This window comes from Equus caballus, chromosome 8 (genome assembly GCF_041296265.1).
Source record: "Equus caballus isolate H_3958 breed thoroughbred chromosome 8, TB-T2T, whole genome shotgun sequence".
NCBI lineage: Eukaryota > Metazoa > Chordata > Mammalia > Perissodactyla > Equidae > Equus > Equus caballus.
The window spans coordinates 18,795,406-18,812,901 of NC_091691.1; the positions used below are offsets into that span (position 1 = coordinate 18,795,406).

General features: G+C 49.8%; 1 protein-coding gene across 9 annotated transcripts in view; it reads right to left on the minus strand.

Moving 5' to 3' along the window:
* Positions 1–17,496, minus strand: part of RNFT2 (ring finger protein, transmembrane 2) — a 71,848-nt gene that overhangs the window by 11,206 nt on the left and 43,146 nt on the right. For 6 of the 9 annotated variants that reach the window (XM_070275406.1, XM_070275407.1, XM_070275408.1 and 3 more), the window contains 3 exons: positions 5,964–6,113; positions 4,611–4,676; positions 4,390–4,491 (listed from right to left, as the gene is read on the minus strand). In XM_070275406.1, the coding sequence (XP_070131507.1) occupies positions 4,390–4,491; positions 4,611–4,676; positions 5,964–6,113 (318 nt within the window). Of the gene's footprint in view, positions 1–4,389; positions 4,495–4,610; positions 4,677–5,963; positions 6,114–17,496 lie in introns of all 9 variants that reach the window. The other 3 variants (XM_070275405.1, XM_070275409.1, XM_070275410.1) reach the window with 1 other exon arrangement.

A 17,496-nucleotide genomic window follows, 5' to 3' on the forward strand; every position in this document is an offset into this window, starting at 1 on the left:
GGCCCAGGGTTTAGCAGGCCCAGCAGCGTCCAGGAGGGCAGGGACTGCGGCTGCGCATTCCCACCGACCCGCCCCGAGCCTGCAGGGTCAGGACTCTGTCAATGCGGCTGACAAATGGATGCCTTCTGGGGGGGGAGGCAGGTGGAGGATGCAGGAGAGACAGGGCTGATTAAGGCCTGGTCCCCGGCCTTCAGCAGCTCAGTCTCCTCCTCAGAGAATCAGGCAGGACAGACTCTGGTGCCAAATTAAGGGACTTGAAGAACAGAGTTTCCACCCAGGGGCCCGGGTGGAGGAGCCCATGACCCTGGACTGCCTCCAGGCCCTGGAAAAGGAGGATCCCCCCAGAGGGAGGTGAAGGAGGGGCCCTTCGGGCTGCGGAGTGTAGGGTCAGGAGGATTTATGGACATGGCCATGGAGGAGACACAGGGTTGTTAACTGTTCCCTGGCTGTGTGTGGGGCACGGAATGGGGCATGGAACCCCTGGGGTGGGATGGGCCATTCCCCACCCCAAGTTCCAAGCAGACTCTCCAGGTCTTGCTCAAAGACCCAGCAGGCTTTCTGAGCCCAACTCCTTCTCTGTAAAATCAGGTTACGATCTCCCGCACGAGGTGTCTGTACGGATGGAAATGGGGAAAGCCTGTCACAAAGCCTCACCATGGGGCACCGGAAGCACAAGACCAACTGGAGTCCCCATTCTCTTGTCCTCTTTCCTTTCCATCGTCACCGCTCAAACAAGCACCCGCGGAGTGACCCAGAACGGGAGGACGGTTTGTTCTCTGACACGCTCCGGCTCTCCTCTTTCGCAAGGAGTCCTTTAAAGAAGCCAAGTTTCTGACTTTGTGTCCAAAATGACTTTTCTCTGACCTTCTGTGGCCTGCAGGAGGCACGCCATAAACACCCCAGAGCGACTAACTGGGCAATGACTGTCTGAGCGGAGAGGTCCAACCTCTGGGCATGCTCAGCGTCTGCCTGACGAGCTTCAATCTGGGGGGTGATGGTGGGGGTGGGTATGAGTGACACACTGAGCCTCATTAGATGACCCCTTGAAGGGCAGGTGGGATGTTCCTTTAGCCTAGTGGGCTCCTCATCCCTCCACTCATCCATCTGTCCTTCTGTTCATCTATCCATTGATCCATCCATCCATCTATCCATCCACCCACTCATTCATTCATCCACCCATCCATTCCCCCATCTGCTCACCTATTCACCCACCCATCTGTCCATCCATTTGCCCATCCACCCCAGTCACCCACACACTTATACCTCTATCCACCCACCTCAGCACTCATCCACCCACCCCTCCACCTGGCCACCATCCATCTCCATCCCAACCAACCAGCCATCCATCTCACTCCATTCCTTCCATCTATCCATTCCTTCTGTCCATCCCTCCCTCCCTCCCTCTATCTATCCCATTCCATCCACCCACCCATCCTATTCCATCCATCCATCCATCCTAATCCTTCCTTCCGTCTATCCATTTCTCCCTCCATCCTTCCCTCTCTCCCTCCCTCCATCCTTCTCCATCCATCCATCCATCCATCCTATTCCTCCCATCCATCCATCCGTCCATCCTATTCCTTCCATCCATCCTATTCCTTTCATCCATCCATCCATCCAATATTTACTGAGTCAGTACTGTGACAAGCTAAACAAGACAGACATGGTCACCAGTCTCAAGCTGCTTACAATTTGGCAAACAGGAGACAGACCTTACACAACCAGATGCCCAATCAACTATCCAGCCAACCACTGTGCTAAGTGCTCGGATGGAAGAACACAGGAATCTGTGTGGCTGTGTGGCTGGGAGCAAGCTAGCCTGGGGAAGCAGCATCAGGGAAGCCTCTGCTGAGGAAGTGACATCTGACTCACTCATCCATTTGTTCTTCATTCACTGCATTTAGGAGTCTCGAGGCCCTTTCACCTGGGGAAGTCATCGCTGCCGTTCCAGGCCTGGCTCACAGGAGCAGAGCAGGACTGAGCCACGCGTGAGGCCTGGCCATGCCTGTGGGCTTCAACCACCAGTGGCTGTGGCCCTTGCTTCTAGATCAGGGACAACAGCGTCTTGTCCAACCCCTCCCGAGTTCTAGTCCAGTACCAGGAGAAGGATGGGAGAGAGACAGACAGACTGAGGCTTGGAGAGATTGTCAGGAAGGGAGGAGAAAGACTTTTTTGAGGCCACGTTCAAATAATCAGTGCTCCTGAGCAGGAAATGCAGATGGCTCTGAAGCATATGTGAGAAGATGCGCAACCCCGCTCATAATTAGGGAAAAGCAAATTAAAACTGCACGGAGATAGCACTTGTCACCTGCCAGATTGGCAAAGCTCAAAAAAGGCTTGATAACGCAGAGTGTTGGCGAGGGAGGGGAGCCAGAGGCCGTGTCGCGCTCCGTACTGGGAGCGTAAATGGATACACTCTTTATGGAGGGCAATTTAGCAATATCTGTCAAATCTGTACACCCTCTGACCTGGTAATTTCACTGCTAGGAATTTATCCTACCAAGAGCTAGCACGTGTGTGAAACGGAATGCGTGCCAATAAGACCTGATATTAATTGAATCCTAACCGTGTGCCAGGTGTGGTTCTAAAGGCTCCGCTTGAATTAACTCATTTAATTAACACCACGGGCCCAGGTAGGTGCTACAGATCTCCCCACATCTGATCTCTCACGACAGTCACATTGGTCATAACAAAAGATCAGAAGCTCCTAAACGCCCATCAATAGGAGAATGGTTAAATAAATTGTGGTCTATCCACAAAATGGGGTGATATGCAAATAAGGAGAAATCTTTTAAGACAGCGTTTCAAGTCAAAAAGGAAAGATGCAGAATGCAGTTTGGGTAGAGTATGCTACAACTTATGTCTTTTTGAAAAAGACACGTTCACGTGTGCATACATATATATTTAAATTCTATAAATATTTCTGGGAAGATATAACGGAAACTGACAATGGTTGCGTGCGTGGGTACTTAGGGGGCTGGGGACAGGAGACCTGTCACTCTTTCCTTTTTGTATCTTTACAACATTTTTAAAAGCGAACTTTGTATTTTGGAATAATTTGAGACTGACAGAAAAGTTGCAAAGAGAGTAAGGAGGTCCTTGTATACCCCTCACCCAGTTTCAGTTCCCGCTAATGCTATCCTCTCGCATGGCCGTGGGACGTTTGTCAAAGCTAAGAAACCCACACTGATATGTTACTATCAACTAAACTCGAGACTTTATTCAGATTTCATCCAACTAGTTTTTCTCCTCATGTCCTTTCTCTGCTCCAGGACCCAACCCAGGTCCCACACTGCATTTAGCCATCATGACTCCTTAACCTCTTTGGTGAATTTTGAGTTGTGCAAATATGTTCTCAATTTAAAAGTAAATAAAATGAAAAATAAACCTCCTAAAATCCCTAAACAGTCAAAAACCAAGAAATTGGCTGATGCCAAAAAAGGACCCCACCTCCTGTCCTCTCACCCCCGGAAGGTGACTGGGGTGGGGGGAGCCACATGCTCTCTCACACCTTCTCGTCTGCGGGCTCTGCCTCTTCCAGAAAGCCTTCCCAGCTGCAACGCCCTGCTCTCTGTCCCGGTCCCCGGGGACACTGCATGACTCTCTCTTACACAGCACTTCTCACCGCCTGCCTGTTTCACAGTTCTTTATGTATGTGCCTGGCTCCCCAGGGAGACCGTGAGCTTCCAGGGGAGCGGACAGGGTCCGCGTGCCCTCTGCCTCCCCTCCTGGGTGTCTAATAGGATGCTTTGACTCATGCGCATTTGCTGAACTGACATCTTAGCCCTGATGTCGCATGGAGAAGGGACACATTTAGGGCGTTAAAAGGGACTGACTAGTACTTATCACCGTGGGTTGGTGACCCACCACTAATAATGAATACAAATGGTAATAATATGCTGATAATAATAATTAAATCATAGCAACATTTTATGGCTGAATAATTCAAATTCAGCTCTTTCCGGAGACGATCTCATTTCATCACAAGAACAGCCCTGCGAAGTAGGCATTCTTTACGATCCCCATTCTAGAAATGAGAAAAACCTAGGCTCAGGGAGAGGGACCAAGGCACCCAGGGTGCAGAGTGCTGTTGGAGAGTCACACTTGGGATATTGCGACACTATGCCACACTGAATTTTTCCTTTTCTACATTTTACCGATGAAACCGAGGCTCAGAGAGGTGAAGTAACCTGCCCAAGGCCGGCCAGCTAGGAGGCAGAGCTGAGACCGGAACCCGGGTCTGACTGATTCTAGTCTTGTCGACACTGCTCGCGAAGACCCATCCAGAGCCTCGAAGTTAGATCATGGGACATGCACGTGGGGCTCCCGTGTGGCGCGGGCCCCGCGGGCCCCCAGCCTGTGTCGACGGCCCCGCCCAGTCCTGCTCACCTGGCACATGAGGATCAGAGGCTCCCGGAACTCAGCCTGGCAGATGGCACAGATCTCGCCAGCTTCTGTGCACTGCTGCCCGGTGGCGCGGACGCCGTAATTCTGCTTGAGAGAGGGGAGAGCGAAACGCAGCTGTGGACCCTCGCTGGGGCGACACCCTTAGAAACACCGCGAGATCTGGTTCCCGGGAACTCAGCCGGGAGCCTCCGAAGCCAACTCACCTGAGAGGAGCAGAGAAGCTTCAGGGCTTTCCTAACCCCGCCCACACGGCCACAGATGTCGAAGGACTGCAAGGAGAGCGGAGGACGGCTGAGAAGTATCCGAGGCTTGCTCAGGATCACTCTCACCACTCCTGAACAACCCCACTGACCCCCTCGTCTTTAACTGAATATTTTCAGAGCACTTCCTCCCATGTGAGACGCCTCATCCCATCAGTGCTCAGCTTTTGTCTTGCTGCCTTACATCAACAGTCTCCCTGCTATCTGGGCCAGGAGAGAAAATACACGGCATGCATACTGCATTTTCCCCCTCCCAAGCCCAAGGCAGGCATTGCTAATCGATCACAGCACTCTTCTTCTGAGCCCAGTCAGGGCCTGATAATCCTCCTCCATCCAGCACTCCAGTCAGCCATGGCCAGTAGATCAGAATGAGCAGGCCAGCCAAGCCCCAGTGGATGACATTGCATGGATGGCCTGGCTAGTCCTGCTGGAAGGAACGAAAGAGAAGACGTGCATTTCCCCAGGATTCTCTAAGGTCAGAATTAGAGAAGGAAAAAGAAAGAGGAGGATGTATTTATTGTTAGGGTGGAAAACTGATTTGCACTAATGATGAAAAGAGAAGTGCTCCACACTGATCTGTGCAGTTCAGGAGATGTGCAATTTAAGAGGAATAGCAAAGAAATTCATGGCAGTGTGGTCTCTGGGTTAAGAGCTCCAGGCTTTGCAGGCAGCCTGTCTGGGTTGGATGCTCGTTCTGTGTTTACTGAGTGACACTGGGCAAGTTACTTCTCTCTGAGCCTCAGTTTCTGAGGTATGTAGCTTGAGGGGTTGCTATGAAGATGTGAAAGGATAGCATATGGTGAGCTTCATAGGCAAGAAATTAGGGTGGATTTAACCATAATAAGGAGTTACAATGCTACAATGTGGATGAACCTTGGAAATATTATGCAAAGTGAAAGAAGCCAGCTTCCAAAGGTCACATACTGTCTGATCCCAATTATATGAAATGTCCAGAGTAGGAAAATCCAGAGAGACAGAAAAACTGGTGATTGCCAGGGGCTGGGGAGAGAGGAGGCGAGGAATGGGGAGAATCCGCTAAATGGGTACAGGGTTGCTTTTGGTGGTGATGAAAATGTCTTGGACAGAGATAGAGACAGTGGTTGAACAACATTGTGAGTCTGCTCAGTGCTGCTGAACTGTCCACCATAAGATGGTTAGTAATTTGTGTTGTGTGAATTTTACTTCAATTAAAAAGAGAGCTTAGGGTGGTTATTCCAGGCTCTCCAGTTGCCCCCGGGCCCGGCTAGTGGATGTGGTCTTCCTCAGGCCGACCCTCCAGCCTCACAGCCACCTCACCTTGCAGAGGCTGTAGAGAATGATCAGGACCCCTCCTAGGAAGTAGCTGTTGGAGGAGTCATCACCCATGATGTACTTATACCACAGCTGGATGGGGACAAGCGATCGGAACAGCTGGCTCAACTCCTCGATGACCAGATAGAACTTTGCCTGCAACCACACAGAAGGCATCAATTATTATTAGTGATAAAGACCCAAAGGACCCAGCTGTGGGGGGGGGGGGGTCCCCAGCCCGAGCAGTAATGACATTCCAGGTCACAGGCAGGCCATTAATCAGCTTGGAAAGCACTCAGCCAGGCTCCTAATGCGCCGGCGAGATGGCCGGGGAGACGCAGCCCCTGCCCGCTGCCCTCACCCGCTGCCCACCAGCCCAGGAGATCCGAGCTCCGAGGATCAGGTTTCCGGCAGGGCGAAACTCTACCCCTCCGGTTGACGGTTGGAGTACGGGTCACTCCCGGTGCCTGCTGTGGCTTTGAGGGCTAAAAGCCAAATGTGGGGCACAGTCCCTGCCCCTGCACACAGGTCACCCTCGTCTCTGGAGGACCGACCCCTGCAGGCATCACAGGCGACCGCCCTCGGGCACAGCAGGATGGACCAGAGGATGCGGGTGAGGGCAAGTCAAGAGGTGGGGAGGGGCATCTGCGCTCTCCTTCCCAGCTCCATTGTCTACCGTCTCCAAGGAGACCGGATGATATCCGGTGAAAGAACAGAGACCTGGGGACTCAGATGGGGCCAGGTTTGAAGCTTATCTTGCCGCATTTCGTGAGCCTCAGTTTCCCCATCTACAGAATAGCAATCACAATTCCTACCTTTCAGGATTGCACTGACTACGCGAGTTAAACAGGAAAGCCCCCAGCATCGTGGCTGGCACAGAGCAGAGCTCAACGAATTCTATTTCCCTTCCTCCCGTTCGCCCTTGGGCGAGTCCCTCAAGCTTTCTGTGGCCTGTGCTATAAAATGGAGATGAAATAACCCCACCCCGTCATGTCTAATAAAGTTAAACACACACTTACTTATGACCAAGCAATTCCACTCCTAGGAAGTACCCGAGAGAAGTGAAAACATATGTCCACTCGGAGGCGCATGTTCACAGCAGCTTTATTCATAACATCCCCGAACTGGGAACCGCCCCAACGTCCATCAGTGGAGGAATGAATAAACAAACGGTGGTATATTTACATAACAGGATACTACTCAGCAATAAACATGGACAAATGGCCAATATGCACAACAAGACGGATGAATCTCACCGATGTGATGTCGAATCAAAGGGGACAGTCATAAAAGACTAAATGCTGTATAATTCTGATTTATATGAAGTCCTGGAAGGGGTAACACTCACCTGGAGCGATAGAAATCAGATGAGGGGTTGCCTGGAGTGAGGAGGGAAGACCAACCGCAAGGGGACATCAAGGAATTTCGGGGAGTGATAGAAATATTTTATATCATAATTGGGAAGATGGTTACATGAATGGATACATTTGCCAAAACTCATTGAAATATATGCTTCAAATCTGTGCATTTTATTGAATTTAAATTAGACCTCAATAAAGATGATTAGAACAAAGAAACCATCCAACATAGAAACAAACAGCCCCGCCCCAGGCATGCATTGCCTAAAAAATGTAAATAATCTTTGCACCAGCAATTCCACTTTTAGGAATTTATCCTAACAAAATAGTAAGGGATGTGCGCCAAGATGGCCGACAGGAATAGTCACTGTAGCCTTCTTCGTAACATAACAAACAAAAGGAACAAACTAAATGTACAAAGAGAGCATCTGACTTTTGTGGTAGCGATCCATAATGGAAAGCCACACAGCCATTCAAATATTATCCTGAAAAATAGCGGCTTCACTTTGATGAAACCCAGCACATCCCACGTTAACCAAGTGATCAAGGTTAACGTCCCCAGCAACAGGTCACACCGACAGCCAGAACGCCGTGATATTATGCACTGAGAAGAACACAGTACCACCTCTGTGGTTTTCTGGTCAAAACCTCATAACCTCAACTGAATCATGAAAACAGAGACAAATCCAAATTGAGGGCCATTCTACCAGATAACCGTCCAGCACTCTTCGAAAGTGTCAAGGTCACGAAAGACAAGGAAAAGACCAAGGAATTGTCAGATGGGAGAGGATTAAGGCGATAAGACAAATAAATGCAACCTGGGATCTCGGGTTCAATGCTGGTTAATGGGACGATTGGCAAAATCTGAACACGGTCTACAGTTTAGTTAATACTAACAGTATCCATGCTAACTTCCTGGCTTTGCTAATTGTAAAACGGTTGTATCAGATGGTAACGTGAGGGGAAGCTGGGTGAAGAGTCGATGGGAACTCTCTGTACTATTTTTGCAACTTTTCTTTTAAGTCTAAAATTATTTCAAAATAAAAAGCTAACAAAGAAGTCATCCTGGCGAAGAATATCGATTGACCCAGGGAAATGCTCATACCATAATTTCAAGTGGAAAAGATGCAGAATGCAGAAATACTCATTTTCTTTGTGTTTTTCTGCCTTTTCCAAGTTTTTTGTACTGAGCATATGTTTAAATTAGAGGGGAAAAAATGGTTTTAAAAATACGTTGTATATCCATCAAAAGGATCACGTGTGGGATATAGATGGAGCCTTTATATTTACATAATAATCTAATATTCTGTCTTTATGGGCTGGGCATGGGTCACTCAGAAGGGGACACCTTCTATCTGTTAAGGACCAAGGAAGGGCATCCGGTCCTCCACTCACCCCAAAGCCTGACCTTTGTGACAGTTTGGCTGTCCCCCCGTTGTGACGTCATCATTTTCCAAGGGACCCCTCCAGACTCCTAGCAGTCTCTGACCCCCAGAAATATTCCCTGGGGGGAAATACGAATTTCCCTCTGGAGCCTGTGGGAAGGTGGAGGTGAGTGGGGAGCAGAGATGTAGGGGCTGGCCACCATGTTTGTTTTACATCCCAATGGTGTGATGGATGCTGGAGCAATGGTGCGGCACCTCAGTGGGTGGCTGGGGCTGCCCAACTCTGTCCACGTCGTCACAGCAGGCCCCAGGCTCCATGTTGTGAGCTTTGTTTTCCTGAACTACCCAACCTCAGCTGCTCCATGCTTCCCTCATTGCTCTCAACTGCTCTCAGCCAGGGTCTCTCAACTATTGCATGTTCCATTCCATTCTAGACCAACAGTCCAGTCTCTCCCAACTTCCAACTTTAACTTGCTTTTGTCGCTCCTCCTTGAATTCAGTGCACCTCCAAAGAACTTTCCTTTCCTCCTTCTCTCCCATCCTACATCCATCCGTGCATCCATCTTTCCTTTCTTCCTCCCCTCCCTCCCTCTTTTTCTCCCATCCATTGATGCTCCCTCCCTCCCCTCCTTCCCTCTCTCTCTTTCTTCCATTACTGGACACCTACTATGTACCAGACACAATGCTAGGCTATGGTGATACTAAGATAACAAAGACCTCGGGGCTGGCCCCGTGGCCGAGTGGTTAAGTTCGCGCGCTCTGCTGCAGGCGGCCCAGTGTTTCGTCGGTTCGAATCCTGGGCGCGGACATGGCACTGCTCGTCAGACCACGCTGAGGCAGCGTCCCACATGCCACAACTAGAGGAACCCACAACGAAGAATACACAACTATGTACCGGGGGGCTTTGGGGAGAAAAAGGAAAAAATAAAATCTTTAAAAAAAAAAAAAAAAAAAGATAACAAAGACCTCACCCTTGTCCTCAGGGAGCTCACTACCCAAGGAGGAAGATAGACACTAAGCAAATTATTACAATCCAGTGTGGTAGAACTCTGCTAGAGGTAAGCGCGACAGGCCCCAGAATTGAGGCACGGGGTACTAGTCGGGGTGGAGGACTAATTAGGTAAGTCTTCTAAGAGAAGGTGTCATCTAGGCTGATCTTAAAAGACTTGCTACTCAAAGTGTGGTCCGTGGACCAACAGCATCAGCATCACCTGGGAGCTTGTAAGAAATTCAAAATCTTAGGCCTCACCCGAGATCTGCTGAATCAGAAGCTGCAACTGAACAATGTTTTTTGCACACATTCAAGCTTGAGAAGCACTATTTTAATGGATAAGTAGGAACCAGGCTGGTGTAGAAAATGAGGGGAGGACGAGGTAGGAAAGGGTGTTCGAGAAGCCCAGAGGTGATGGAAAGGATGGTGAACGGCCCCATGCCGTCTTGGTGGGCAGCCTCCTGCTCAGCCTGCCTGGCCTCATGGCAGGCGAGGACACAGCCCCCTCATGAAAGGTCTCATGTCCCTGTGTCTCTGGGAACCCCTGCAGGCTGGCATCCCGCTGACTCTGGGGACAGTCCCTGCTGTCTCCTCTCAGGCTAACCTTGCACAACCAGCTTGGCTTGGTGGTTAAGGGTGCAGCCTAGGGAGCCAGACAGCCTGGGCTCAAATCCTGTCACCTACCATCTTATTATTACTGCTATTATCTAGCCTTGGTCACTGTCTTTGGATCCCCCAATTCTCAGGCTCCGTTAGCTGTGGGTTGGCTCCCTGGTCCAGACCCCAGGCTTCCCACTTGCCTGCCGAGTGCGTCTAGAACAGGGGCCGGCAATCTCCCTGCAAGGGGCCAGAGAGTGAAGAATTGGCTTTGAGGCCATACAGTGTCCGTCACAACCATTTCCCTCTGCTTCTGTAGCACAAAATCAGCTACAGACAACAAGTAAACGAATGGGCATGCTGTGTTCCAATAGAACTTTATTTATAAAAAGAGGTTTTGGACACATTCGATCTGTGGCCCATGGTTTGTCAAGCCCTGGTCTAGAACATCAGAACCTACATGAGTCAAGTCATGATGGGGACTCCAAGACGTCTCCAGAATTTCAGAGCAGGCTCAGGCACTAGCTTCTTGGTCCTTCTTTCAGTTGCTTCCCTACATACACCAAGCTCTTCTTCTGCAGACAGAATTCTGGTCCCCTACTCTTTGCCAAGCTAACACCTGTTTATCTTTTGGGTCTCAGCTAACTGTCACCTCCTATGAGAAGCCTTTCTCAACTCCTTAATTAAATTAGGTGCTCCTGTTACATCCTCTAAATCAGTCCTTCAGAGCATTTCTCATAATATTTAAAAAGTTATTTTTGTATCTGTCTCCCCCACTGGACTGCGAACCCCATAAGTGCAAAGATAATCTGGCTCCTGGTCACATCTCCAGCATCTAGAACATAGTAGGTACTCATTTAATAACGGGGGACCTCTGAAGCTAAAGATTCCACCCTCATCACTCACGTCGACATCCTAGAGTTGGCTGATGGATAAGGAGAGCTGGAAGATCGAAGAGACAACTTGATAAGCAAGTATCAAGGTCACAAAAAATAAAACAAAGGGAGTGAGTGCCTGTGTGGCAGCATGCTAAGGCAGCAATTAGCTGCTGGGGGGGCGGGCCACTTGGAGATAAATCACCAGGGAAAACTGGGCATATCCCAGTGAAACCATCTCTCTCTAATTAAGCAGTTTTATAATTCCAGGTTTCTTAAGCGTGTAATTTCTGATGACCACTAAATGGAATGTGTGGTTTCTCTGGGGTGGCAGAGAACAAGGAAAGCCATCAGATTGTGAGCCGTCTGGCCTCCCTGCCACCCGTGAAGGGGGAACAGTAGCAACTGCTACAGGACTTGGGTGCGGATGGTTCTCTGCTGGGATTTTGATAAAGGGGGCGGGAGGGCGGATTCCGTTCTGACTTCCTTACTGCTAGGACGGGGGCGGGACAAGATGGGAAACAAGGAAACAACAGAGAGCTGAGTCTGGAAAGGGCTGGTAAATCAAGGAGAGCAGGATGCTGGGAAGTCGAAGAAATGAATAGAGAAGGAGAATTTTTGAGAATGTGCCTACAGGGGAAAGGTGATTTGAAGAATTACGGGGGTGAGGAGGAAGGCAGGCGAGACGTAATCAGTTGTTAGCAGTGTAAATGTCTAAAGAATGGACAGGCAGGGATGAAAGATTTTTTCTGCATCAAGGTTAAGAATGAATATTTATACAGCTTTGCCTGTTCACGAATTTCTTTTATACTCCTTTTCTTAGCTACAGAAGCAAGACAGCTCAGCAGTCAAGGGCATGGAATTTGAGGCTCCAAGGTCAGATCTGCCACCTGTTAAACTGGTTGATTTTGGACAATAATTTAACCTCTCTGAGCCTCAGTTTCCTCATCTGTAAGTGGGGTTGAACACAAAGATACATAATATTCACATATACACACACACATACATACACACACCACACACGTACAGTGGTGTGCTGGCAAATCAGCTTTCTGAAAACAAAAAAGAGGTCCTGATTGTGTGTTCACCAATGTCCATGGTGTAAATACTCCCAATATGCCAATTTCAAGCTACCTAGGGTTTAAAAACTGCTCGCAAATTTCCTGAAATTGAACCATCGGCTCTCAGAAGCCAGCGCAACAGGCTCCAACTCCCCAAGGTGACCATGAGGATTAAACGAGCGAATGAACCTAAAATAAGGGTACCCAGGAACGGCCTGGTAGTGATAAGAGCTGGCAATGAAGCTTATGATAATCCAGGGATGTGGGCATCGTTACTGTCGCTGCCTTCTAGAGACGAGAAGCCGCAGGTTCAGAAGTAAGGAACACGAGAATGAGGCAGAGGTGCCACCTGGGACCTCTGAGCCCAGGCCTTCGGAGAGCGGGCAGCTGTCACCGCCTTCCTTGCGCTTGTGCTTCCTCCTCCAGCTGCCACGTTTCACGAAGCCCGAGCGACAAGGAGAGGCCACGTGAAGACGCCATGTGGACAAGGAGAGGCTCTGAGACCACACAGAGAAGGAGCAAAGCACCCAGCCAACGCAAAGCACCCCCCCGAAGCACCCCAGGCAAGTCATTCCAGCCAAGTCAGCCGAGGCGTCAGACGTGCGAGCCGTCAGACATCACCTGGAGACCAGCTGTCCCGTGTGCCCTGACTGAACTCTTGGCCCATGGAATCATGGGGAATAAGAAAACGGTTGTTTTAAGCCAAAAAAAGAGAAAGAAAGAAAAAGAACTAAAGTACTCATCTAAGGTTGCTCAGCTGCTCATACGGATGGAACTGTGTCTCCACAAAATCCACATGCTGAAGCCCCACCCCAGAGTGATGGTGGGGCCTTTGGGAGGCGATCAGGTCATGAGGGCAGAGCACTCACGAATGGGATTCATGCCCTTACAAGGAGAGACACAGAGCGTTCTTTCTCCCTCTCTCCGCCATGAGAGGACATGGCAGGAAGACGGCCGTCTGCAAGCCAGGAAAAGAGTCCTCAGCATCCCTGATTCTCCTCTTTCTCTAGCCAACATCCGACCCGCCTACAGTTAGGAAACCACTGGAAACCGCTTCCCAACTGACCCCTGCTTCTGTCCCTGTGATGTATCTTCACACCATATCCAAAACGAGCTTTTCAAAACACAAGGCAGATCAAATCAGCCCCAGGCTCAAACCTGCCAATGTCTTCCATCCATCCCGTTCATAGTGACATCTGAAACCCTTGCCCTGTCCTCCAGATCCTATAAGATCCTGCCCACAAGTCTGATGGGGCCTATTTCTCAATCAAGCCAAGCACAGTTCTGCCTCAGGGCCTTTGCACTTGCCCTTCCCTCTCCCTGGAACACCCTCCTTCCTGATATCCACCAGGCTGGCCCCCTCACTTCCCTTGGGTATTGGGACAAACGGCACCTTGTCGGGAAGGAACGCTGAACAATGTAGATAAAATGGCACCCCTGGGGCCCCCACTCCTCCCTGACCTCCCCACCCTCTGTATCCTGCCTTCATTTCCTTTATTGCACTCACTCCCCAACAGGGTCTATATTTCTTTGTTAAGAGAATCTAAGCTCCTGGAAGGCAGGGGCTCTGCATCTTTCTGACACTGCTTCTGTCTGTGGAATCTAGGATAGCGCTTGGCACCAAAGAGGGTGCTCCAGACACATCTGCTGAATGGGTAAGTGGGCCTCGGTGTCCTCATCTACAAACTGGAGATAGTCATATGTCCCTCAGAGTGTTGTGATGTCACTCACAGCAAATATACACACCGAGGGCTTCTTACTTGCCAGGTGCCGTTCTCAGCACTTGGTATTAATTCATTTAATCCTTACAACAACCTATGAGATAGGAGCTATCACTATCTCCATTTCACAGAGGAGTAAATTCAGGCACAGAGAGGTTAGGTCACACAGCTAGGAGGTGGCAGAGACAGAATTTGAACCCAGGCAGGCTGGCCCCAGAGGCCACTTTAGAAGTCCTCTCTTGTCAGCAAAATAAGCAACATAAGTAAAGAGTTTAAAACAAGATGTGACACACCACAACATTAAATGCCATTGTCCTATAATCCATGTAAACAGAAGTTCCTTAGGGTCTTCAATACTTTCTTTTCTTTTTGCTGAGGAAGAGTGGCCCTGAGCTAACATCTGTGTCAGTCTTTCTCTAGTATGTATGTGGGTCGCTACCACAGCATGGCTGCCAACGAGTGGTGAAGGTCTGTGCCTGGGATCCAAACCCGGGCTGCTGAAGCAGAGTGCGCCAAACGTAGCCACTAGGCCACAGGGCCAGCCCCTAGGGTCTTCAATACTTTTAAAAAAAGGTCCTGAGTCTAAAACCTTTGAGACCCCTTGAGAAGTACCTGGCACAGAGTACGTGCTCAATAACCTTGACTATTCTTCTTCTTCTTATCTGTTTCTTTGATTAGTCTGTGAGCTTCGTGAGGGCAGAGAGCCACATCTTGTTCACCATCTTTCCCCTGTGCTTAGTCAAGGTGTGTCCCCAGTTGCTGGCTCTCACCCCCATCCTTTCTCCCCTTCCTCCTTAGTACTAGGGTCCTCTATTTTTTAGCTAAATGCAGAGCTATCTTGAACAAAGACTACATCTCCCAGCTTCCTGTGCATCTAGGTGCCATTTTAGTGGCATTAAGATATAGCATAAGTGTCATGTGTCAACTTCAGAGAATCTTTCACCTTATTCTTCTCCCTTCCTCCATCCTGCTGTCTGGAACTTGGATGTGATGGCTGGTGCTCTAGACGCCATTTTGGACCATGAAGAGGAGTCTCACACCCTAGGATTGGTGAAGCAGTGAGCCAGGAGGTTTGGATTCCTTACCTTTGGGCTTTACATAGAAAGAAAGAAACTTCTTAAATTTAAGCTACTATTCTTTTGGGTTCTTTGCTGTTATTAGCTTATTCCAGTTCTAACTAATACAAAGGGTTTGGCACTCAGTGGGTGACTAACAAGTGTTTGTTGAATGAATGAATGAATGAATGAATGACTGGCTGGGCTAAATGACCTTGTGGCTCAAACAGCTAGGTTTTCCACAGGTGTGGCTCACAGAGAACCCTGATGCCAAAGCTGCTAAGAACTGAGGGTCTGCATACAAGGAAGTGCTTATAAAATGACAAGGCTAGGAGAGAGGAAAGGGGTCTGTCCAGTGACTCCTGGGTTGGGCCCAAGAGCACCACGGGAAGACATGCAATCTAGGAGGAAGGAAGCAAGGAATGTGGCCCTGGGTTCAAGTCCCTGCTCTCCCTCTTCCAAGCTGGTAAGGCCCGGGAGTCTGCGCTCATACAATGGGGAAGAGCATGGACTTTGGAGTCAGGTGACCCGGGTTTGAATTCTGACTCTGTCTCTTACTGAGTGACCTGGGGCAGGTCACTTCGTCCATCTATGCCTCAGTTTGCTCACTGGTAAAATCGGGCCAATGCTAGGACCTACTTGCTAGGCTTCCCAGGAGGAGAGAGGAGCTAATGCACGTAAAGAGTTGACTTCAGTGCCCAGCACATGGTAAGAACTCAGTAAGTGTTAGTTGTAGCTGCTGCTTGCAGTCTGGCAAGTATGAAACATCTTACAGACACAATGAATTAAGACGGATTAAATAGGATGGCAGTGGACCAGAAGGCGGAATGGAAAAGAAGTGATTTTTATATGTAATAATTTGTAATGTGAAACAGTTAAAGGTGTAGAGTTTGAAGGCAGATAGCTAGGCGTGCATCCTTCCTAGCTGTGTGGTCTTGGGCAAGGTGCTATCTCTCTCTGGGCCTCACTGTTCTGTGTGATGGGAATATTAATCAGTTCTAACATTCCGGGCCTCTAAGCACTATTACAAGAACTACTGGTATAAGAGCCAGTGTTATAGAGTCTCTTTTGGTTGTAAGTGACAGAAAGCTAACTTGAGGTAGGTTACACAAAGAACGAGATGTACTGGGTCACAAAACGGGGAAGGCAGGGGTGACTCTGGCTTCAAGTACAGTTGGATCCAGGAGCTCAGACAATGTAGTCAAAGATCTCTCTAGACTTCTATAGTTTTGGCTTTCTATCTCTCCTCCTCTTCCCCATCTCTCAGCTCAAGTGGTCTTTGCTCCTCTTCCTGTGTAAGCTTCATTCTCTCCTGCCAAGCACAGGCTCCCTCAAAGTGGTGATGATGATGATGATGGTTATCACGTACTCAGCTCTTACTATGTGCTAGGCACCATCCTGCAGTATAAAACTTTGAGGTAGGTGCTATTAATGCTCCCATTTTACAGATGAGTAAACTGAGGCACAGAGAGGCTAGGTAACCTAACCCCCACCCCCCACCCCCCAGCTAGAAAGTGCTGAATTTGTCCATACCAGGTAGGAATGATGACCACTGGCAGCCCCAAGCTCATACTCCTACAGCTTCAACTCCAATATAAACAGGGATCCTGTTTCTCCCTGGGCCCATTTACCAAGCTGAATGGCAAGCCTTGTCTGGAGTCAAATCTTCACCCTTGGAACCAGCCTTGGAGGCCAGAGGAGGTCAGGGGGTTCTATGATTGGTCGGGTCTGGTCACACGGCCAGAGTGGGGCGCCATGAGTGACAGCCTCATCAGAACCACAGGGAGAGGGAGAGGCGGTCCCCCCACTAGAAAGGGGTTACCAGAAACAGGAGGCTGTGAAAGGCCCCTGAACTAACGCTAGCACAGGGCCAAACGCAGTCCTCCCGGCAAAGCCCTCCTTCAACGTGCGTGAAAACAAGCAGGAATTGCACCCAGCCTCCAGGGCCGGAGGGGCCCCTCGGAAGTGCGAGGGCCCCCAGCCTCTGAGCGGCTTTCTCTCGTTTGCTTTTCTTGCCCTGGACTGCTCATTAGCCTCGGATCACCACAGGGGACAGGGGATAGGGCCACACTTCCTGCTCTGAGATGGGCGGGCCGGGCAGGCACAAGGAGGCTGAAAACAAAGACTTGTTTTCCTGGGAAGGCAGCCTGCGGGTCTGTCATGATTGCAGGCGACCTGGGGACGCAGCTGACAGGGCCCTTCAGAACAACACAGCCACAACAGCAACCTCTGAAGCGCTGCGCATCACGGATGCAGGCGGCGGGCGGCCGAGCTGGGTCTTCTCCATCTTGAGAAGGCCGAGGGTCGGGGAGACCCTGACCACTGCCTTCAGAACAGCGGGGCCAGGAGTGGTGGGAGAAACGGGTGTTGCGGGGCCTGGGAATAGAAGGAAGGCTAGAGAGGAATGCAGGGAGGGAGGGAAAAGGAGATAGACACAGGAGAGGAAAAAGGGAATGTGTGCAGAGGAAGAGAAGAGAAGTGACAGAGGCCCGAGGA